The sequence below is a fragment of the Anabas testudineus genome, chromosome 6, assembly GCF_900324465.2.
Source record: "Anabas testudineus chromosome 6, fAnaTes1.2, whole genome shotgun sequence".
NCBI classification, from domain to species: domain Eukaryota; kingdom Metazoa; phylum Chordata; class Actinopteri; order Anabantiformes; family Anabantidae; genus Anabas; species Anabas testudineus.
In genome coordinates this window covers 13,457,496-13,480,350 of record NC_046615.1, presented here as the reverse complement: position 1 = coordinate 13,480,350, position 22,855 = coordinate 13,457,496, and the positions used below count along the sequence as shown (strand labels likewise).

The following is a 22,855-nucleotide window of genomic DNA, read 5'->3' as shown; positions in this document are numbered from 1 at the left end:
TAGGTTGTCTATGTCTATGTGTTTGCAATTTCAAGTGGATGACAGTATTATATAAATATTATACTATACCAGTTCAGAAAATGACACCAAAAGGCCGTTACACATTGATAACCATATTACATGGATACATAACCTATGTTTTATTTGCTTTAAAAATGAACATTAATTTATCATAAACTTAACAGAATGTAATTAAATTTAAAACGTGCTGGACACTTTATGCACAGAACAAAAGTTATTTGCTTTAAGGTTTGGCAAATTCCTTTGAAGGTCAGAAATCTGTGTTTTTTTTTTTTTTTTGTATATATCATCATCACCTGACTAAATCTGTCATATGATTAAGCCCTCTCTTTGATTTAGATTTAGATTTGATTTTTTTCTTGTGTTTCGTAACTTTCCAAACTCATCCTGACTCTGACTCTGGTCTGGCACCTGGCAAGAGGCCAGATTGCTCATTACCATAATGTCAAGAAAGTGGCTCTGCTTGCTTTTCTTTGCAAAATGCACAGCGATCTAATCGCTGCAGATTATTTCTGTTTGGGCATTTTTCAATATAAAGCATGGATTTCTTTCTAAATTAAAAAATAGTTTGTGATTTTTTTTTTTTTCTGTAGTACATATTTGCGAGAGCCATTAAGTTCTCTTATTCTCCCATATTGTAATATTTACGGTAAATGCGTGTGTCTGCTGTTTCGTTCCGGGAAAGGGAAGCGTTTACTCGATATAATAACACTTATGAACATAGAAATAAGGAAAATATACACTGGCTGAGGTCCGACAGCTGCTCAACCGGTACGAGGCTGACTGCAGGTATGCACTAAAACGTGTTGATGTATTGAACACGGATAACTTTCTTAACTAAGACTATCGCATATTTCATTGCGGTGTTCACTTATCAGCTGACATGACTAGAAATGAGAAGTTAGGGGTTAGGGCTACATACTGGATTTTCGGCACTTTCCCAGTTACAGAGAAATCATGATGGTTTTTCACTTCTTATAGGAGGTTCGTCATTTAAATCATGTGATTTTCAAACTTTCCATTTTAAACTGCCTTTTTTTCATAGTCTTGTAAACTAAGAAGAAGAAAATGCACTAATGACTGGATCCCGTACCAAAGCCTGTCGAATAATGATCAGCGGTAGGTTATGTTTTTGATCCACAACACTTGTTGGTTTGACTTAAGTAGGTAAGTAAGTTGACTTGAGTTCTCACTTGATTTCTTTCAGAAATCGTCATAGTGAGCCATCCTGTCTCGGTGAGTGTGCCAGTGAACTACAGAGTGACCCTTAGTGTCCGTGCTGAGGGCACAGGCATCCTCAACTACCAGTGGTTCACTGATGATGAAATGGAGGTATGATTTTATTTATGTGCTAACATGGTAAAATATCAATGAAAATATGTGTCTTCACCTGTTTACTGTAGGGCATAGATTTCTCTTGAATTAAACACTTGAATAAATCATTTACTAGTATTAAGTGAAAATGTGAATGAGTATGATATTATGGAGAAACTCTTTCACACAGTTTGCAGCGATATTATGCTCTTCTCTGAATATTATACACTTATGTTATAATCATTATTTTGTTTTCAGGTATTGGGTGGTACTAATGCAGACCTTATCATCAACGCTAAAAAAACTCAGCTCTATGTTTGCCGTGTGAATGATCACTTTTGCAACTGCGTGTTCAGTGAATGGGTCAAAGTGAAGGTGTGGGACATGGATAAGTCAGGTATATGTTGTTGATTTATCAGGTTAATTTATATTGTGGAAACAAAGCTATTGTGTCATTTTTAGTTGTTATTGTTTAGGGTTTATTGGACTTGACAATTTCATGCATATAGCTAATTTATGGCTGTGGGTTTCAACCTGTCTCTTTCCTGTCAACATCAGGTTTGCCTTTACACTGGCAGGGTGAGCCACACATTGCTGTCAACCCTGAACCCCAGACAGTCCGACATGGTGCAAAACTCACTCTGCGATGTGTTGCCTTTGGCGTCCCCACTCCACACTATCAATGGTACAGAAATGGGCAGCTACTTGTAGACATGACCGGTGACACACTGCAGGTAAAGAAAAGATGTCTAGCAATGTTTTTATTATCTTAGTCCTCATGGTGATTGTTTACACTGTGCTATATTTACTGCATCATTTCATTGCGAAGGGTCTGATTTATGGTTGAGGAATCTAACATGTAGGGAACAGCCAGAAAGTAAAAGAGGATAATGTATTGTGATTCTTGCAGATTGACTGTGCTACAGCTGAACACAGAGGATCATACTTATGCTCAGTATCTAATGTGCTAGAAGAGAGATGGACAGAACCGGTTGAGGTTGACATTGGTAAGTCACAAATTAAACTACTTTTAAAACTTTTAATAACATAGTAAAGGTCTTTTCCCATCCTTAGTACTATATGGTCCTCAGGCTTCACTTCCTCCATTTCATTAAAGCAGAGTAAGGGTTTTCTTCACATCTTTTCATTCCACTGATTTAGCACTGAGGCTTAAAGTTGTTTCCATTATGCTGGGGGTACTTTCCCATTTCTACAGACTAAAAAGGAAGTTGTAGACTCCAAATAGTACTTGGTCCTAGTCTTAAACACACAACAGGAAAGTGATGTAAAGTGAAACTAGTCCTTGCAGGGTTTCTCGTGTTTGTTTGCAGAAATATACATATGACAAAAATAGTTGTCAAATTGTTAAATTGTACTGTACTTGTGCCCTCCCCGTGCTCCAGACAAAATCCATACTAGTATTTTAGAGAAGAAGTTTTGTTTAAGAAATACTGATTCTGTGCCTCTATTCTTTTATATCCTCTAGTGCAAACTGATCAGCTACTCCCTGCAGCACTCACAGGTATTTTTTTATGGAACGAATCTGAATGTGAACACACAAACACACACACACACACACACACACACACACACACACACACTATTCTTACTGTAGTAGCGAGGAAAAGTATGCGTTAGAATTTTCTCATTATGCTATAATTACATATCTAATTTTTGTCTTAGCCACTGATAAAGTTGCGCTACTTATTGGCAACCTGAATTACTCCAACCACCCGGGCTTGATGGCTCCCATTATGGATGTACACAAGCTGGCCAACCTTCTACAGCAGCTTGGCTTCAGAGTAGTTTCCCTGCTGGATCTCACCAGGGAAGAGATGCTGGCTGCTATTGAAAAGTTCAATCAGCTTCTTGACAGAGGAGTTTATGGTGAGTATTACTATATCTACCTGCAGTACATTTTAGAGTAGCTTCATTTGGAAGTTGATTTATTCTTGAAGAAATGCTGTCATAGCAGTTAAAACTTTGAAACATGACGTTATCACGTAGTGTGCATTTATCAGTTGCTCAGCTCGTCATGGGTCATGAACCCTTTGGTGGTTTATAGCATTTTTCTTTGTACAGTATGTGCGTGTGCGAAGGAACAGATAAGGTTTAAAAAGAAGCACTGAGTTTTTAATGTTCATAACTTTGCAAGCTATCTATGGCATTTCCTTAATTCCTGTAACACTATGATAGGGTAAATTTATAGAGCATTTGCTGAGAGTAACTGTCAAACAATCAACTAAACTCATCATCATTCTATGTGATAGTCATTATATACAATTATAAAATGAGAAAACATGAAACAATGCCATACAAAATATGTTATTATATTACTTTATAGATTTTATATTGTGATTTATAATAAATTGCTGAGTTGCATCTTAATTTGAATCAGAATGATAGTGAATCAATTCTATTCTCTACTTTCTCTTGCTAATAGTGAAACAGTGACATAAGTTCAGTGTGCACATATTATACTATCTATAAATCAGACATATTTTTGCTCACCAGTGTCACTTTCTCTCAGCTGCTCCAAACATTACACATGATTTATGACAACAATGGTTATGGTCTTACATAACAGTCTTTATGACTCTTGGCAGGCCTTTTCTACTATGCTGGTCATGGGTATGAGCGTGCTGGGAGGAATTACTTGGTCGCTGTTGACGCTCCACAACCGTACCAACCTGAAAACTGTGTCTGCGTTCAGAGGGTCATGCACAGCATGCAGCAAAGGCAGACTGCACTCAGTGTAATCCTGCTGGATACCTGTAGGAAATGGTAAGTGTAGTTATGAATATCTGTCTACATTAAGAGACTATAGTATTCAAATTCATATATATTGTGAAATATGTTTATTATTATATTATTTACTTTATTTACTTTATAGATGTTATATTGTGATTTATTTTGATATTATCATACAAATGTTAATTATAAACACATAGCAGCTGGTTTTGTCAATACAGTTTAGAAGGTCTGCTTCATTATTCTAAAACCTGTATTTTACTTTGTAAAGGTACAACCAGGATTGCATACCCTCAGTCATCATGCCACTGAAACCCAGTGGGAATACTGTTTACGGTTATGGCACGTATGTACTTTTTATTATTTGTTCTGTAAATATTTATATTTAATAAATATTTAAAGTCAGATCACTGATACAACTGTGCAAACAACAAGCAAGTACATTTTTATTGGACTATACCTAAAGCTTTTTGTTATTTTTAAATCAGTCAACATGGTGTAAAAAGGAACTAAGCCTTTTAGTTTCTGTGTGTAACATTTCCTTTATTAACTTTGCAGATGTGAAGATGCTGAGGCTTTTGAGGTTCAGGATGGAGGGAAAAGTACTGGAATCTTCACTAAGTACTTGAACAAGTACATCCTACACTCAGAGAAGGTCACGCATGTGTTAGAGAAGGTGTCTGAGGGTTAGTATCTCAAACACGCTGTGTTTTTAGTTTAATAAGTATCTAAAGTGTCTAAAATAAATTAGTTTAAGGATGAACTGTGCTATAATATGGATAGGTCTAATATCTGACTTTTGCAGTATGTTTATGGTAAATATTAATATAATTAAAGTAATACTAAAGTATTAAAATCCTTCTGCTCAAAAAATGTACAAAATCCTTTCAGCTTGCATTTTTACACTTATGAATGATGTAATACTGAATGAATAACAGGTCCAGATCCAGCGTAAACAAATCCGAGGGGAACAGGTTGTTCTTTGGTTTGCTGAGTGGACCACAGACAAGTTTTATAATTACAACTCATTTTCTCCACCCTTGCTCACAAGGGTGGAGAATTATCAAGTTGTCCCATTCCAAACTGTGTTTATCTGTTTAATAGATCTGTCTATAGGAATACATTTTCAAGGTACAATTAGCATATGACCTCATTCTTAGGAAATGTACAGGGCTGGCTAGAGAGCAACAAGAAACCTGAGAGTGGCAGAGAGCAAGACAGCTGCTCTGCCGTTTGGGCACTCCTGCTTCTGCTCTCATAGGGTCACTCACAAATCAGCACGAGGGACAGAACACCCTGCTGACAGCACTGTGTGTGTGTGTGTGTGTGTGTGTGTGTGTTTAAAATTTTGGGTAGTAATTTAGAAATTCCTAAGGCTCTGATTTTGATATCTTGACTGGGACTTATTTAGAGATGGAAAAATAGATGTTGATGATGAGCTGCTGGCTTGTCATCTATTATGGTAGTATAGTGAAGACAGCTTACCCGAAATATTCTTGACACAAAATCTTCTCAAGCGTAAATGTGTATCAGTAATCTGAACATGGTCACTACCGGCCAGCCATTCTGCCCTGTTAATCTTTGCAATAACCCTTGTCTTGCTTCTACTGAATCTTAAAAAGGGGGTGGTGGGGGTGGGGGTTTTTAAAATTTCCTTAGGTTCCTCAAAACCAGCCATGTAAATCTAAAAACTCTCTCATTCTTCACTGACTGCTATTGCTAAACCCGGGCAATCCCATCATTAAAGGAGTGAGTGCCAAGCTGTTGTAGCTGGTAAAGATTATAGAATTGAATGAAATATGGATTATCCTCCAAATAATTAAAGTGGACTCTAGGTATCATATTTACCTGTATTTCCAACTCTCTCCTCACCAGATCTTGGCAAAGACCCTTTAATCACAGGAAAGCAGGCAGTGGAGATCAAACACACCCTCAAGGAACCTCGATCCCTTGCAGATCCAGTTCGTGCCACAGGGCACACGAGGGAACTACACTTGAGAGATGCCTGCTGGAGACAAGCGAATGGTGAGATTGGACACATTTTCCCGCATCGGCACCAGGTCAAAAAAAGTTTCAAAACAGATACGCAAAAATATATCCAGCTTCCATCATGCGTATATGTTCCATTGTGGAAGCCACAGTTCCATTGAGTTTCTACTTGACTTCAGTTGTCCCTTCTGATGAGAGAGAAATTGTTTTGTTAGCTCTTCGTCACACCTCCTACACTTCAGCATGTGACAAACCAGCTACAGATATTGTGGTTTAACGTAGTGCGTTCAGCGCCATTCAAAAATTCTATTAATTGCTTTTGAAAAATCAAAACAGGAAAGTCATTTTACTACAATGTTTAGTGTGCAGTGACAGGAAGGTGTTTTTTAACACATAGCTCATAACTTCCTCAAGTTTACTTTACCTATTTGAAATGGAATCTTGATTCCGTGGGCTTATCTGAGAATCTTCTCAGTCATCTTTTGACAAGATGAAAGATAAATGTCTGTAGCTTAAATTAACAAAGCAACTGAAAAGTCCCTTACATGGTTAACTGATGGCTCAGCAAAATCAGCCACTGTGTATTAGTAATGCCACATTAATACACAAATACAGTCAAAAACTTTAGAGAATATGTTCAGTCTAAGAAAAAACATCAAAACAACAAAAAAACAAACAACCTTTTATATCTCCTTTCAGAGCTACCAAAGAAGAAGCGGCTAATGTTTCTGTGTGGAGTAGAAGTGCAAGTCAGTTTCTCAGCTTTGTTCTCTAATGTCCTGATGGCTTTTGCCACCATTAAGGCTACAGGCCGCCGAACCCAGGACTGCACCGTCACTCTGAGCAGCGTACCTGTAAGTATTTATTTTTACTTAAAATGTCACACATCCAAGTTTTATTGTCATTCTTATAGGAACTCTAAAAGATCAATACACTAACATTCTTACACAAAGACACATTGGGGGAAAATATAAATCCTCTACTCAAGTGCTAACATTCTTACACAAAGACACATTAGGGTAAAATAAGAATCCTCTAGTCAAGTACATAAATTCCTTGACACCTCACTAACTAAAAATAACAAGCCTGTATCTGTATCATAAATTCCAAGTTGCTCCCCATAGCACGTTGTTACTTTCCATTAGCCAGCAGGAATTTCTCAATGATGACCATTCACCCCCACGTTTCACATGTTCGAGGACGTTCTGCCCATATATAGACTTCCAGTTTGCCGTAAGCACAGACAAAGACACAACAGGAAGTAGACGTCTCACTTGTCTTAGTAATACATTGACACTCTAGGTTGATGAATATTGACCCATACTGACATCTAGTGGCTCATATATTAAGACTGCTGCTTTCTAATAGTGAATTTATGGTAAATCGCAAATTGCAGGTGATATTGAAAAAACAAATGCACAAAATTAATAAACTGTTTTGTGTTCTGAATTCTTAGCCAATGGAAGATATATTTTCCGGCCCTGGCAGGTCAGAGGAGATGGACAGTCTACTATTTAAGACATCTGATAACTCAGATTGTGCTCTTAGGCTTTGTGCTCTTCAGAGGCTTAAGGTATGAATGCAGCTAATTCTGCTCCCATGAAGTGTTCATCAAATGCACACAAGTCTTCTCAAGTCTGTACAATACAAAATAATGTGTTTGTAATTTGTCTTTTGTTAGGAATCACTAGTCATCAAGGTGGATCTACACTATACTCACACTGACAGTAAGCTGCGCCACACAGAAAGTCAACAGCTGGACATAGGAAAACCTCTGGTGGCATCCTGTAAACTGTACAGAAGGAGGAGTCATGCAACAACAGACAAAAAATGTGAAGGTGCTTCTGCTCAAACTATAGGCAACATTTCAAGCAGCAGACCATTGCTGCATCAGACTCTGGCTGGTCCATGTCGCCCTTTCACCAGGAAGGCAGAGTGTGCTGCTAAAGTTCCAGTTACAAGGAGCAATGAACCTGAAGAAAACGATGAAAATGAACTGCAAGACTTCACTTTTCAATGTTAGGCCTACTTGGTCCTTTTACTGTAAATGCTTGTTTTATAATGTAATGTGTTTTTTTTGTTATTGTTCGTTTTTTACACCAGTGTGACTAGGAATTGCTCAGTTGCTGATCATGAATTTTACTTGGCAGTGGTTGATGATACTAAATGAGTGAATGTGTGCTTAGCTTGTATTATCTTTAACTTCTTAGCTCAACACTGAATAACTGTTAACACTTACTTTCGCTAATCACTGATTTATCAGAAATTATATAATAATATATTATAAAATATTAGTTGTGAATGACACTTTTACATCAATGGCAAGCTGGCTAGCCTAATTTATCAAATAGACAGGGACTGTCAATAATTTATTTAATAAAGTCTAGTTCTTCAATCAATACTTTTATTGTATTGTTATTTTTTAAACATGCCTCTCATTCAATGGTATAGTATCATATTTATAACATGTTATTAAATGTTGTGATATAACGCAAATTTTATTTACATAGTTTAATATCTTAATAATCAAAAATTGGCCTCACCTTGATTTTACAAACTACACAACATACAACACCAGACACTCGAACTATTATTATGAATGCAGATGTGTTCAAAGCCGCATGGAAAAAGTAAGTGGGACTAACGGAACAGGAAACACTGTGCGGATAGAGGGACGATTTTCCACTAGACATAAACAAATTCTAGTAGCAAATGCTAAACAGTGAGTAAAGAAAGTGAAAGTGAAAAGAGGTTGTTTGTTTGTTAGGACAAACAATTCAACATAGCTAAACCTTAAAATCTACAATGAGCTGCTCACACTCTGTTGAGTTCAACGTCACTGAAAACTTGTGGGTGATTCCTAAACTTCACACTCAAAACATGTCAGAAAATAGCCGAAAACTCTTGGCTGCAAAAAGTGTTTGCAGGGTATCCGCCAAGCCGTTGCTTTAATTAGTTTCATGTTAATTAAAAAGTAACGGTGTATATTTAATTTTGTGGAGGTTTTACTTTAGCTACGCTAGCCAAGCTACGTGTTTTCGCATAGCTAGGTAACGCTAACATTAAAACACATCGCCAAACATAAAATAATTAATTAGTTAAGCTAGCCACTCTGCTATTTTTGTAGAGAAAGATGTTAGATTGTTACCTAAATGTAAAGAAAGACTTGATATTTACTAACGTTAACGTACCTTAAAACTATCGGCTGAAGAAACTGAAGTTAACGTCTGGCCACTAAGCTAGTAACGTTAAACGTTAGCTAGCTCACGTCACATATTCTACCGTTATGTTGCTAATCGTCTGTCATTTGGCTACTGTAGAGTTTAACAGTATGAAGTAAAATATTTATACAACAGACACTAATAAAACTCAATATTTATATTCTCATCTTCTGAGGGCGTATATAGAGAACTCATCAGCTCTTGCACCAGATCCCCGCTAGCTCGCCGTGATCGTATAGTGGTTAGTACTCTGCGTTGTGGCCGCAGCAACCCCGGTTCGAATCCGGGTCACGGCAGCAACAACAAGGGGGAAACCTTTTGGCATTTTACGTCACTTTTATTAAAGCATTTAAATAAGATTTTGGTTTCTGATCGTCCTACATACAGTGTCCTATAAATTCAAATGTAGTAGCTATCACTAATTCGTGCACAGAAGTAGATTCGTGTGAATGTTAGGCTTAGATTACAGTAAAGGAAACACCAACAGGTTTCATTCCCTTTACAATTTGCTCCCAAACTGACCTAATAATTCAACACATCCCTAAAATAGTCTGATTCGTTTCTATGTTTTTCCTAAATGGGTAAAGTCAGGGCTGTTTAAAGCGCACCAACAACATCTGTCCTGCAGGTGGCAGTCGAATACATTTAATTTTGACCCACTGTGTGTTGAGACGAACGGGCTGCAGCTCCGTCTGAGGGGGTTTGGGATGTTTTGCAAAGGATTGACATAAAGGACAATAAGGCTGCACATGTGTATATGCAATAAGAGATATTTTCACATCAAGTGAAGATATTTGATGTTGTAAATCACCCCCCCCCCCCCCAAGCTTCAATTTTCTAACACTAATGCTTTTTTTTTTTTTCATCACAACTTCCATCTAAAACACTCTGGGTGTAAGGCGGTGTGGTAATCACCCAGTACATGATACATATAAAACATCTGAAAATAAAACGAATAAAAACAAACCAAAAAAAAAAAATGTAGATAAAGGGAAAAGAGAAATTGCCACACACTCCAGTTGGTTCACTTTGACGTCAGTTTTCACTGGGACCCGCCCGCCTGCTCAAGTGGCATCGGTGAGTGGTGAGAGATAATCCTCCGGTCGACCACAGACACACAACACGGCGGAGCTGCGTCTGGATCTGGATGCGGGCATCCCTGGATTCCGCTGTTAGCACGGGCCCACTGCACTCCAACTTGACGGGACCACGATGGTGCACGGCTCGGTGGCCGGATCGGTGGCTGCTGGTCGTTTAGGCGGCCGGGGAACGTGCTCAATGTGACGTTCACTTGCACGCTGGTGTTGAGTTTATTGTTCTGGTCCTAGACGCAGAGCGGCGATCCTCTGTGAAGATGTTGAGCCGATTTATGAGTGGCAGCATCAGGAATCTCGAACGGGAATACAGCTGCACCGTCAGGCTGCTGGATGATACGGAATATACGTGCAGCATTCAGGTTAGTCACCTGTCGGCAGTTTGTTCGCTGTCTCCTCACAGCTCAGCTCGGAATTGCGCTGCATTTGTGTCTGACCTGGCAAAAGACACAAAACAGAGGTGCAGCAAGTGCCTGCATGTCCCGCTGCTGCTGGAGCCTTTACCCTGCACCCACAGAGAGAGAGGAGACCGCGGATAGGGACGTGTGGACTTATTTTTGTCATTTCACATAACATAAGTCTGAATCAGGGCAATGCATTCTTCCATTTGTTACCACAACCCACCAGTAAATGTGTCGGGAGGCTGTGAGACGTCAGGACAGACGCTCCCTCCAGATTAGGTTGTAAGAACTACGGTGCACGTCCCATTTTTTATTTATTTTATTTTATTTTATTGTATTTGTCAGCTTGTCTTTTAGCTTGGTGTGGTGTAGAGTTGGTGCTCATGCAGTTTGCACTGAATCTCTGACATCAATAATGCACATTGGGTATCCCATTGCTATTTTGGAGAACCTGCCTACTGAGTTGCACAGTGTGGCTGCTGTGGATCCAGACTGCTAGAAGCATTGTTAAACGTGCTGATGTGTTGATGCAGGATTTAATGTTAATGCTATTTAATAAGTTAGTAACCTCAGCATGCCTATGTGAAAACTGAGGATTTTTCTTTCACAGAAATGGCAAAGAGCTGTTTGAATTGTCAGCTGAGGCTCAGTGCTTTGAAGGCAAAGTACAAGACTGGGCCCTGATATTAAATGTGTCATCCTCTGCCTTTGTCTCACTACTACAAGCCTTGCTTTGATGATTGTGCAGTTTTATGTTCCCCCTGATTTCAAACAAAGGAGGTGAGAGAGCCTGTCACATCAATTACAAGGAAAAGTTATTCCCTTTGCGCATGCTGTGCAGTTGAACGAAAGGGATGCAAGGAGATCTTCAGAGGATTCTCTGCCTAGTCAGCAACCTGTAGACACTAAAGCTGCTATGTGGAACGATGAAACATTAATATAACGTGTGTTTCTTGGCGCTCTAATATCATTTGTCATCTGCAGGCTATACAGGCAATAGCTCCTCTTTTCTGCTGTGAGCAGGCGTGAAATAGACACTGCAATTACTGTAGGCTTGTGACTGTGTGCCCAGGTTGTAAACAGACCTGCATTCCTGTTTGGGGGAGCTGAGCCAGAGATGGAGCTGGGCCAGATGGACTGTGAAGCCAGCAGGTGTGCTGTTTGCAGCAGAATCGTGCGGTCTGGGTGGCTGACGTCAGCAGGCTGGAAGGAGGGGAGTGGAGGGAAATAGGAGGATGCTCCAGCTCTGCTATGACTGTCTGGCATCCTGAGTATATTTCTTAATAATCTGTGAGGGAGCAGGTTAATTCACCTCACTAGCTCAATAGCTTGAGCTCGGTTCTTCAGTCAAAACTTTGCTCTTCCTTCGCCCCAAGCTTTTGGCCTGCCATAATCCAAATTCACCTAGGCTATCAAACACCTAAACCAAGAAATGTAAAGCATGAGACACATCTAGGTCACATATTCTCACAATATCTCTCTTCCTCTCAATTAGTTCCTGTCTCTTTGCCTCTCCCTCCTTTTCACCTTCCTATCCTTTTTCTAGTGTGCTGAGATTTTATTCCCACTGGACCTGTTTCCATTATGCTCCCATCCTTTCCCTAAACTGTTTAATGGCTCCAAATTCAGATTTGCCTCTGGCTTAGATTAGCCTCCTTCCATTCTTTAACACTGAGCCAGGTAACAACTATTTGAGGGCAAGGGACAATCTGTGTTAATAAAGCCACCTTCAGCAGAAGGTGGCTTTATTAACTTTAGCAACATGAGCACGAATCAAAGGCAGAACATAAAGTGCTTTCAGAAGACGAACTGGAAATGTGGCTGTCTTTCTGAAGCAGTTGCAGCTGTAATGCATTAAGTTAAGTTTTGCTTTAATGAATTATGGATCTTTTCACCATGAGTAAGAAGTGAACACTCTTTATCACACAGCCCTGTAGATTTAGCTCTCATCTAGTCACAGGTTGATGGAAGTGCCTGGAATCCTCGTTTGCCCTCGGGCCTCTTCTGCTCTGTGCTTTTAACGCGGCGTTGCATTAGGGAGTCAGACTGAGACTTAGCAGAGCCTCTCAATTTTGTCATGTCTGAATAACAGCTAAATCACATGTAAGAAAAACATAGCTACACAGTCTACTTATCATAAATACACCATATGCTCTCATTTCTGCTGGGTCTCCCGAAGCATAACTCAAACATTATTCCAATTTAGTCCTGACACGAATTATTGATGAGCCTAAGGCATCTAAATGCAGGTTGTTTATCCTGAGTTTGCCTTTAAAGTGTCCTAGATCGAGCATACAAAGACGCCTCAAATCTGCCACTCTTACCCAGTCAGTTGCCAATATCTCTTCCTTGAAAAGATATAGTGAATTTTGTGTGGGTAAGAGGATGTAAAAATGACTGTGATAGTCTCTACAGACACACAGAAACTGTTGTTTATCTCCAACAGGACTGTTGGACTTTTTGATTAGTTATTTTTACAGGCTGGTGTGTGTTTACCTGGTCTTTCAACCAGTCCTGCTCATCAAATGCTTATGATGATGCTAAAGATCATGTGTTATTTCTCTTTCAACTGAGCAAATCTGTCATGCTTTTTAAAAAACCACCAGTGTTTCGTCATGGTGCTTGTGATTAATTATAGATTTATTGAATTACTGTCAAGCACAGTAATCTGGCCCACTCAGATACAGAGTTAATTATAGTTTACTCACTGTGAAACCTGTGATTTCTGTTGATCAGAGCAGTGCCATCTAATGCAATCAAACATTTAAAAAGTCATACAAAATGGGGTGTTTTCTGAAGTCCGGGCTAAGTTAATAATACGTTTTCTACTCATGGACCAAGATGCACAGGTTCCCCTGATGTTTCCTGATGTCTTGGTGAGTGGCTCTCAGCGGATGGTATGGAGGGACCCTTCACTTTAAAGCATGGTGCCAGGATATCAGCTGTTGCTACGGTGACTCCACAGCTACTCAAACAACATTTGTGAGCACTCACTGGTCAGAATCCCCCTTTCCAAAAAGCTCTGACAAAGGCTTGGCTGTTAGCACTCACAGGAAGGTAATTTATACCCTGAATGCCATTGGAGGGCATCTTGGGACCATCCCACTGTTTCCCTGACACTCATTCAGTCTTCAAAACTCCCAGATATTCAAACAGTCTTCCTGTAACATTGGAGACTGACTGACTGTGACTGTTCACATGGATAACTAGGCTGAGTAAAGTACTAAGTATACTGTAGTACACACAGTATCTGTTGAACTAGTAGGCATTTCTCACTTTTTACTGTCTCAGCACAGGTGTAGATAATATATATATGAATAAAAATTCATCCTTACTGAATTTAATTTAGCTGCTTCTGTTTCAGGGTCAGGTCTTGGTCATGCTCACTCACTGTCACACCACACTGTAATAGACAACTGAGACACTGTAGAACAAAGCTAATGTTATGAGTAACACCTGTGCTTTCCTGCTGTGATAAAGAAAAATCAATCAAGACTATCTGATAAAAGAAATACGGTTACAAATCTGACCAGATGTTTGTTTTCACTCACTACATTTGGGCCTGTGGAGCCACTGTATCTCAGTACAATCAAAGAATAATTATTACAGATTCGGATTCAGTGTCTCTTGTGACTTTTCACAGTTGGTACCTGCAGGCATCTTTCTTTGCTGATCTCAGTCAGGACCATCATAAGGGCCAGCCCTGTTTTGCGAACAGTAGCCTATATCAACGGGGTGACAGAGTGCATGGTTCTGTGTGTTTCTATGGGCAGGTGTGTGTGCTTAGAGCTTGCGGCAGGCTGACACACTGTTGCTATGCTTCATATGAATGATTAAAATGTGTGCTAGGTCTTAATGTTTCATGAGAAGAAACCTCAAGGGAACGTCACTTGTGTTTACGGGCATGACTGCCTGCCAGCATCACGTTTGGCTGAACCTGTGGCGCATGGCTGGTTGCGATTAAGAATCACATCACTATAGTGTCTACCTATACAGCGGAGAATGGCAGCAAAGCCCCGATTCATGAGGATTTGATATGGGGGAACAGTCACTTGCCCTATCAGTCACATCTAGTTGATATTAAAAGAAGTGATCGTGCATCATGTCAAGGTTGCATGGGGCTGGCGCTTTGTTGCTGCCTTTGGTTCTTAGTCTTCACTCTTGCATTTCACTGCTTCCTCACACACAGCTCTGATACTCCAGTGAGGTATTACAGGGAAATTAAACTCTGCTTGACCTGAATTGGCTTACTGAGATTCATGAAAGGGCTTAGCAGAAGACAAGATGCCAAATGAGCGTTTTGCTACGCACTGGTTGGAACGTGAGCTCACACACATAAATACGTTCAGCGTTTTTTCCTCTCATCATTTGTTGCACTTTGTTGTGTCAGGATGCTTGGGCCACTAACTGAAGGTGCAGAGCTTGTCTGCGTTTGTATCACCAAATGGCCCTCTCATATTCCCCATTGTCTCTTTGTGTGTGTGTGTGAGTGAATGTGTATGCTGAATGGAGATCAGGCAGCCAGTCTGTCAGTGTGCCGGTAGCAGCCTGCTGAGCCCTTCATTGTGCTTTCTGGGATGTATTGTGTGACAAAGAGAAACACAGAGGGGCCTGAGGTTATACTCAACAGAGAAGCATGAATATTAAATATCCAACCGGAGCGACATATTCTTGTGGTGACTGGTCTGCTAATGACAGAAGTGGATGAGATTGGATGGATGATCCTGATCAGCTCACTGAAATACATACAGCTTACATCTGCAGTAATGCAAATTTTTTGGTGATATTCTAAATGTGAAGCTCCTGGTTTGGGTTGTAAAAAAGCAGAGGTGAACTGCTTAAAAGGATGAAGGGTGTTTGTAACCTACAGCCATGATGCACAGGAGTGATGTACTGTACCACCTCAAGCCAGAGAGTTAATCAGATAAGAGCTGCCTACAGATGCTGACCTCCGAAGGTTTGTGGGTGCAATCGGGAATCAAACAGTGCTGAATCAGGATCAGCATTAATATGACAGTTTAACAGCCTCGGTTTATGTTGCATATTGAAGTATTGGGACCATAGCATGTTTGATTACAGCTTTGCAGCCAGATGTCGGTGGACACACCGATGTTTGATGTCAGTCATGTGTACTAAGTAAATGCTGTTGCTGTTGTTGTTGTTGTCTTTGCACTTTCATTTGTAGTCCAGGGATAATACACATATGTTGTTTGGTAAGATTTTCTCCAGATACTTATCAGATTTGTGATTTGCTCTTGTGTAGTTTCTCTATTTTTGGAGCTGTATCTTTGTCTTGAAAATGTTTTAAAAGACAAATGTCACTGTGTTGCTATCCACAGTCAGACTTTTTGTCCTCTACACTTCCCCCTAATCGCTCTGGTCCTGTTGGTCTTTAAGCCTCAGGGCATTCTGCTGTCTAAGAGAATACATGCTTTGTCTTGCTCCATACTTCAAGGCCTTGTGCCTCTGCAGACTAATGAGGAAATACAGGGATATGCTAGTACTACTACACTCACTTTAAAAAACAGCAGGGAGGCACTATTTGACTGAAACCTTACATAATAATATTATAATTATTCTATTATTGGACGTATGGTTATTGTCTCCATGTTCTTAAAATGCTTGTGTTTGTTTGGTCTCTGTGAGACCAAATTTAACGTGAATAATCCTTAGTTGCATTCTCCAGCACAAAAGTTGTTTTGTGATGGAGATTTATAATATTGGGGGTGTCATCAGCGCTCAGGCCAGGTGCTGAGCTGAAATCAGATGTGGCCTGACAAGCATGACACCCCAGCTCCACTGAAAGAGAAAAAGCCAGAGGAGTACTGAGAGTGAGAAAGAGAAATTCATTTATCTCTTTGACTCTTCACTGTATCACTTACTCTAAGTTTGATGTCCTACAGGGGAGCATTTACCAACAGAGTAACGTGAGCTCTTTTATAGTATTTATAAGACACCTTCCTCCGATTGTCCCCTCTCTCCTTCTGCTTCTCTCTTTTCATCCCACCCTCATCTGCTCCACGAGTCGCCCTTTTTTCTTTCTGCCTGTACCATCAGGCTTGCAGTTGTGCGGCACACAGGCTCTCTGCAGGGTTTTTTGAGCTAATGATTGCCGTTCCTCCCCTCCCTCTTCCAGCTCCCCCTTCTTTCTCTGTCTATGCCTCAGTGTCTTGTGTTGTATTTGTCTCCTCAGCAGATTCACCTACTCAGCATGCTCTGTGGGATCTCGCTTCTGTGATGTCTTCTTGCGGTCTTTGCTGTTCAATATGTCAGGATATGCACATATATAAAATAAACATTATTGGATTGGTATTGCTTTGTCTAGGTAGAAATTGTCCAGATACGTGCAATATTCTTAATCTTGTGCTTTGTTAAACAAACGTCACAGCTCATCAAAGCTTTTTGCCTTTGTGTTCACATAAACTGAATTTCTGAATTTGTGGTTCAGGTGATTTATATAAGACTGTTTGAAACATGGATCCTGTTCCTCTGGGATTTAGCTTCAGACTACTGAAGTATTATCTCAATGACTTTGTGTCAGCTGGATAATGTCACACATAATGAATCCAGTAGAAGGTAGCAAAGGCTTTTACTTAGACCATCTAACAAAAAGCTGTCAGGTCCTGCAGGCTTTCTGTCGAGTCTACACATTTTTTCTTACTATATAAGCAGTACTTAAATGCTGTATAGGTACTATATAGCCCCAGCATTCACCTTGTACGTTGTTCCATAAAAAAACAAACAAACATGTAATTCCACCAGACAGTGAGTGATATATAAATAAAGTGCATATAAAGCTTGCTGACTGGTTTGACAAATTCAGCAGCAGAGTAACTAGTGCACATAAGCTCCATGTTTTAAGCTGCACTGCATTTGAGTGCACAGTAGGCTATTATTTTGCAAAGAGTAAAGTGCAGTAAACAAAGGGCATAACGTCATCAAACGTCCTTCATTGCCCGGCGCAGTAGTGATTTGTATTAAAGTAGCTCAAGTTTCTGCTCCTGCAGCTAAGAATAAGAATGTAACACTTAAATACTTCCCATTGCAGAACTTTTTGTGTAGTTTAGTTTAAATAATTAATGCAGTGATTCAACTATTCGTCTGCTTAGACCAGCATGATACATGCTGTCTTCTTTCCAACTTAAAAACCTTCACAGAGCTAATATAGGCCTGTATTTTTCCAGGCTCATGCTTTATGTTTACCAGGAGGAACAAGGCTGATCTTGAGCATCATGGTTAAAGTGGTCACTAAGGAACGCCATCTGCACTCTCACAGCTCTAAGAGAAATATGAGATCACATCATCTTCATACAGATGTGACTGGGAGCCCATGTGGCTACTTGACCACGCGGAGAGTCCAAGGTCTGTTTAGTCTCAGCAGATCTCACTCCTGCTTTTCTACACTGTCTTTCATCTCTCTGTTGTGTGAGAAAATACAAATTTAAGATGTGCCATGGCACACAACAAATCGGCTTATGACAGCAAGAAAGGTAGCGAGCAAAGAGAGCTGTGTGTAGTGATGCAACAATTCACTGAGACAGGGTTGACGGGTTTTGGTATTTAGAGTTAAAATATAATGTTTAATTTATCTAAGTCTAATTTGCCTGTCACTCTGCATGATTACAGGAGTTGTGTTTTATGCTGGATAGATGGATGCTGTGCTTTTTGACAGTCATTCCTAGCTGTGTTAGCACTGTTTGCTTGCATTGTGTATGTATATATTTGCACCAGTATCATCCATCAGTCAGTATTTTATTCCATCTTAGAATCAAATAAAGGCTTGGGCAGTTCCACATGTACATATCTGGGCCTGTAGATTACACTGACAGCTATTCATGCATGCAATCAGTCTCCTTTTCCTTTGTGTGTGTGTCAGCGCAGCAGTCAGAGGAGATGAGTGTCTCTGGAGAGGAGGTAGATGAATACACACAGGAGACAAAGAGCCTGGCCAGTGGAAATGCACAACAAGACGCAGACACAAAGCCAGCTGTCCAGTGCAGGTTCTGGGTCAATACAGCAAATACATTTTGATTAAAACTGGAGTTTCTGTTAGAATTGGAGTGTCTGTTACTTTATTTCACTCACATGGCTCACACAGAACAGCATCGCAAAGAGAGATCTAGTGATCCAGTGTTACCTATTCACTCTTTGATTCGCTGACCAACATGTAAACCAGACGGCCTCTTGGTCCCAGTGAACAACCACTCCTGTCACGGCATATTGTCCAGGTGTCGTCCCCACTTAGCCACAGCAGCTGCTGGAAATCAGTTAAGGAAAAACATTCTCATTATTCCTGGTTCAGTAGTTTGTGTGTCTGGATGTATTATAGAACAACAGAGATAGAGTCTCCTTTCCTCTCCTTTCCTCTCCTCTCCTCTCCTCTCCTCTCCTCTCCTCTCCTTTCCTCTCCTTTCCTCTCCTCTCCTCTACTCGCCCGTTTGCCTGCAAACATCATTGACTGGTGGTAAGTGAGCACAAATCAGACTCGCAGGCATAATGTGGTTCATAAAAATCCATTCTGTTGTGTATAGTGTTAGTAATTGTAACAAGAGACTCTTTCCACATCTAGCCCAAGAAAATCACATTAGCAACAGCGCAAGTGTTAAACAACTGCATTGCTATCTTGAGGAAAATGGGTTTTCAGGCCAAGTACTGACATGGGTTTAGGATTTAACAGTTGTGCATCGAATTGCCACTGTACAAGTCTATCTGGGGTTTTTGCGTGTGTCATGAGCATCTGATATCTTCCGAGCCATAAGATGCACCCCCCTGCTCTCAAACCTGGCATACCTACTTGAATTGTTTCCATTAAACAGCTTTCCTGCCAAGATCTCTAAAGGTATGTTATATTGTATAATTTGAGGTGTAAACACAATATTAGGTGTTCATTCCCTTTGCCTTCTGTGCTCATAGCTGGATGCCCTGTTTTTACTGTTCACGTGGCTGTTCATCACAGCACACAGAGGTCAAAGTTCTGTTAGATTTGGACCGTTTGCTTCCTCTTTGCTCACAAACTCTTGTGACGTAGTGCAAGCCATTTGGAAACAATGAACTTGTAAAGCACACTTGTGCCATTGTATTGTCTCTGAAAGCCTATTTTTGTAGGATTCACAGTTGTGGTATCTTGTGCTTTACCACTTCTGACCTTGCAGTTGAAAGATATGTGGAGTTAAGAGCAATGTGAGACAATAGTAAGGTGATGCTTTAGAAATGGCCTTCAGATTAAACTGTGGCTGCACAATTAGTTGATGAAATAAATAGTCTCCTTGGTTTTCTAATTGTATATTATCTGCTCACTGTTGTAAACTGTGGTTATACTGAATTTACAGAATTTATAAAAAGAAAACTCCCAAGGGAATAATTTTAGCCTTTGGTGGCTCTGTGTCTTTGTTTTGACTGAGTACGCAGACAGAGGTGTGCCATATGGCAGCAGAATAGCAGGCTGGAGGGGATTGTTTCAACAGTGCTGTGTCTATCTAAATAAATAGTGTTCATGGAGCTCCCCACTGTCCTGAGGGTGGGAGACAGGTGCTGCTGAAGGGAATAAAGAGATGTTTGCACAGCTAGGCAGCATGTCAGCCACCGAGCTGATTTCGAAGGGAAGAGTGATTGTTTCCCTGCATTTACGAGAGGTAAAGAACTGGTTCAGTAGAATGTCATATAATATAAAAAGGGTAATTGAACTGTACAAAGGAGAATTGTTTCATAGTTAGCAGTGGTCTGCCAAAGGAGTTATGATCATTATGTGTAATGTAAATTTGAGAGCTATCCTAATTGACACACAATTAAATCAGTACAATCAATATGGAGATCAACTCTGCGGGGATACTGATGATGCTGCAGTCCAGTTTATGGTGAGCTTTGCTATTTTTAGTGCTAGCCATCCCTCAGTGCAGGTACAGAGAATAAACTCTACAGAGGAGTTGGCCTTACCACCTCCACCTACATGCTGCCTCAAGCACAATGCAAACCTAATGAATCATGAACACATTCTGCGACTATCATTATGTGATCCGCTGGTGCCTTGCCTACAACGCTCTGGGAGGATTCAGTGATATGCCTTGGATTGATTGTGTTGCTGATACCGTGCTACAGTTTTATTGCCTTTCAAGTCAAAGGAGACTTCGAAGTTTACTGCATTGCATAATCTGTTGCCAATGGCTCCTCTGATAGAACTGACAGCAAGGCACAAAACTAGTACAACAACAGCAACATGAATCAGCACAGCTGCCAATAAGAAACAGGCAAATTATGAAACGTATGGCCGCTTTTCCATCATAGGAAACATAACAACATACTTAAGTTTCACGGTCCTCGATGACCACTGTTCTCACTCCTGCCCCATTTGGGGTTTCCAAAAATGTCTCTTATGCAGTAGGCATTAAGTGGCCCTTTATAATTAATAAGGGTAGCTAACTGAAGACTCGCAGCAGAGTTATATGGAAAACCCCACGGAGTGACTTTCAGACATCCCATTACCTCTACCATCAGGCGGGAGCAGCCTCACACTGTTGCTGCTGGCTTGGTAATGATGCAGCGTGGTGACAGACTTGACTGAGGAGTGCTGTGGTCTGTAGTAGGTACAATGAAAGTGGGGTAAGTCTTGCTGCAAATAGCTGCTGTCAGTACGTTCATTCTTTTTTCAGTAAAATGTGGTCTGACTGTTGATTTTCATCTCTTAAACAACACCTCGGATATACTACGGAGGAGTTTTGATCTATACACAGGGAAACTTTATGGTAAAGGAAAAGGAAACTATAGTAAAGAGACAAACAAAAAACTTTTTAAGGCAACTTACGGATCTTAATTTTCTCACACAGACTCCTGGCACTCTTCTGGTGCAGGGTGAGGTTAATATGGATAGGGGCAAAACGTGGGAACTTTGACTCAGCATGTCCTATACAACATAATTCCATGCAAGTGATTGCAAAGTGACAATGCACTGAGTCTTAATTTAAACTTTCATCTTTCTGAACTGTAATGTGAACAAAACATGAATGTTTGGGTCTTTGCCAAAGCTGTGCCCTCCTGCCAGTGGTGCAGTAATTACCAGCCAGCTGTCAGGCCCTGTTTGCTCTGTGACAGTTGGCCAGACTTTGCAGTCAATACTTCACTGCCCGCTTCATTCACTGCAAACATCACCTTGATTTGATTTATTGTGAAGACACTTGTCTGAACCAGAGCACACATGACAAAGACTTTGGCTCAGTTAAAATTATTAATGGTTAGTTTGGTTTTTCATACAACAAAACGTGTCCTTATCCTGGACATACAACTTAACAATCTGCAGTTAATTCATGTTGTTGTGGCTCACTGTTACACCTACATGAATCACAGCTAGTAATTTTCCTAAAAGACATGAAAAATAAAAATCTGTACTGAATATCTGTTCCAGGTGTTGCTGAACAACACACATCTGTTCCCTGCTCAACCATGCTCTCTGCTGATATTACTACTGGAAATTTACACTGTAAATGCACTCGACGGAGTATCCAACTCATCTAGTCCATCCACTCAGGTAAAAGCTACTCAACCAGCACATAGTCTCTGCTGAAAAGTCAAGTCGAAGGTTTGAGATTGTGTGTTAAAATGGCCAAACCGCTGTTTTTGGAGGCTTAGGTTACACCTGTGTTGCACAAGACAGTCTGGTTTGGAACACTCTGCTCCTTTTCTGTCATCATCGGACAACAAGTTATCAGTTATGAACAAGGATGCAACACTTTGCACACACAAAAAAAAGAATACCTCTTATTTCACTGGCTATTTTATACTTAAAATAGCAGGCTATCATCAGAATACATTGCTCTCCCCTAAACTGCACAAGGTGTTCAACATTAGCGTGTTTCTTTGGCCCAATTCAACCAGGCACAGGCCTTTTTGGCAGTAACATACTGCATGTGCTGCACATTGCATTTGTCCCTCAGGACAGTGTTTGGCATCTTGCACTGCTCCACTTTATCTCCTTGTGTACTCGTGACAGATGACGGTAATTTTGTTTTTCTTGTGGCGGACTGGAATCCTTATTCAGTTACCACTGATATATAGAAACCTGATATTACAGTGT

General features: G+C 40.3%; 2 protein-coding genes, 1 long non-coding RNA gene and 1 other non-coding gene across 5 annotated transcripts in view; 3 read left to right on the top strand and 1 right to left on the bottom strand.

Annotated features, from left to right (window-relative positions):
- Positions 1–677: 677 nt before the first annotated feature.
- malt3 (MALT paracaspase 3) lies at positions 678–8,474 on the top strand. The gene is made up of 15 exons (XM_026366552.2): positions 678–810; positions 1,067–1,140; positions 1,229–1,353; positions 1,594–1,732; positions 1,894–2,069; positions 2,246–2,342; positions 2,822–2,857; positions 3,019–3,222; positions 3,942–4,119; positions 4,358–4,432; positions 4,645–4,772; positions 5,962–6,111; positions 6,775–6,929; positions 7,532–7,648; positions 7,757–8,474. The coding sequence occupies exons 2-15, from the start codon at positions 1,098–1,100 to the stop codon at positions 8,096–8,098; spliced, it is 1,965 nt and encodes a 654-aa protein (XP_026222337.1). The 5' UTR covers positions 678–810; positions 1,067–1,097; the 3' UTR covers positions 8,099–8,474.
- LOC113166424 lies at positions 3,995–9,424 on the bottom strand. Its single transcript, XR_003299172.1, has 3 exons — positions 9,267–9,424; positions 5,935–6,091; positions 3,995–4,107 (listed from the first exon to the last, which is right to left on the bottom strand). It is a non-coding gene; the product is annotated as an uncharacterized LOC113166424 (long non-coding RNA).
- A 96-nt stretch (positions 9,425–9,520) lies between these two features.
- trnah-gug lies at positions 9,521–9,592 on the top strand. The gene has a single exon. It is a non-coding gene; the product is annotated as a tRNA-His (tRNA).
- An 820-nt stretch (positions 9,593–10,412) lies between these two features.
- Positions 10,413–22,855, top strand: part of LOC113165962 (FERM domain-containing protein 5) — a 40,183-nt gene continuing 27,740 nt past the window's right edge. For both annotated transcript variants that reach the window (XM_026365809.1, XM_026365808.1), the window contains exon 1: positions 10,413–10,752. In XM_026365809.1, the coding sequence (XP_026221594.1) occupies positions 10,651–10,752 (102 nt within the window). In that variant the 5' untranslated portion in view covers positions 10,413–10,650. The remainder of the gene's footprint in view (positions 10,753–22,855) is intronic.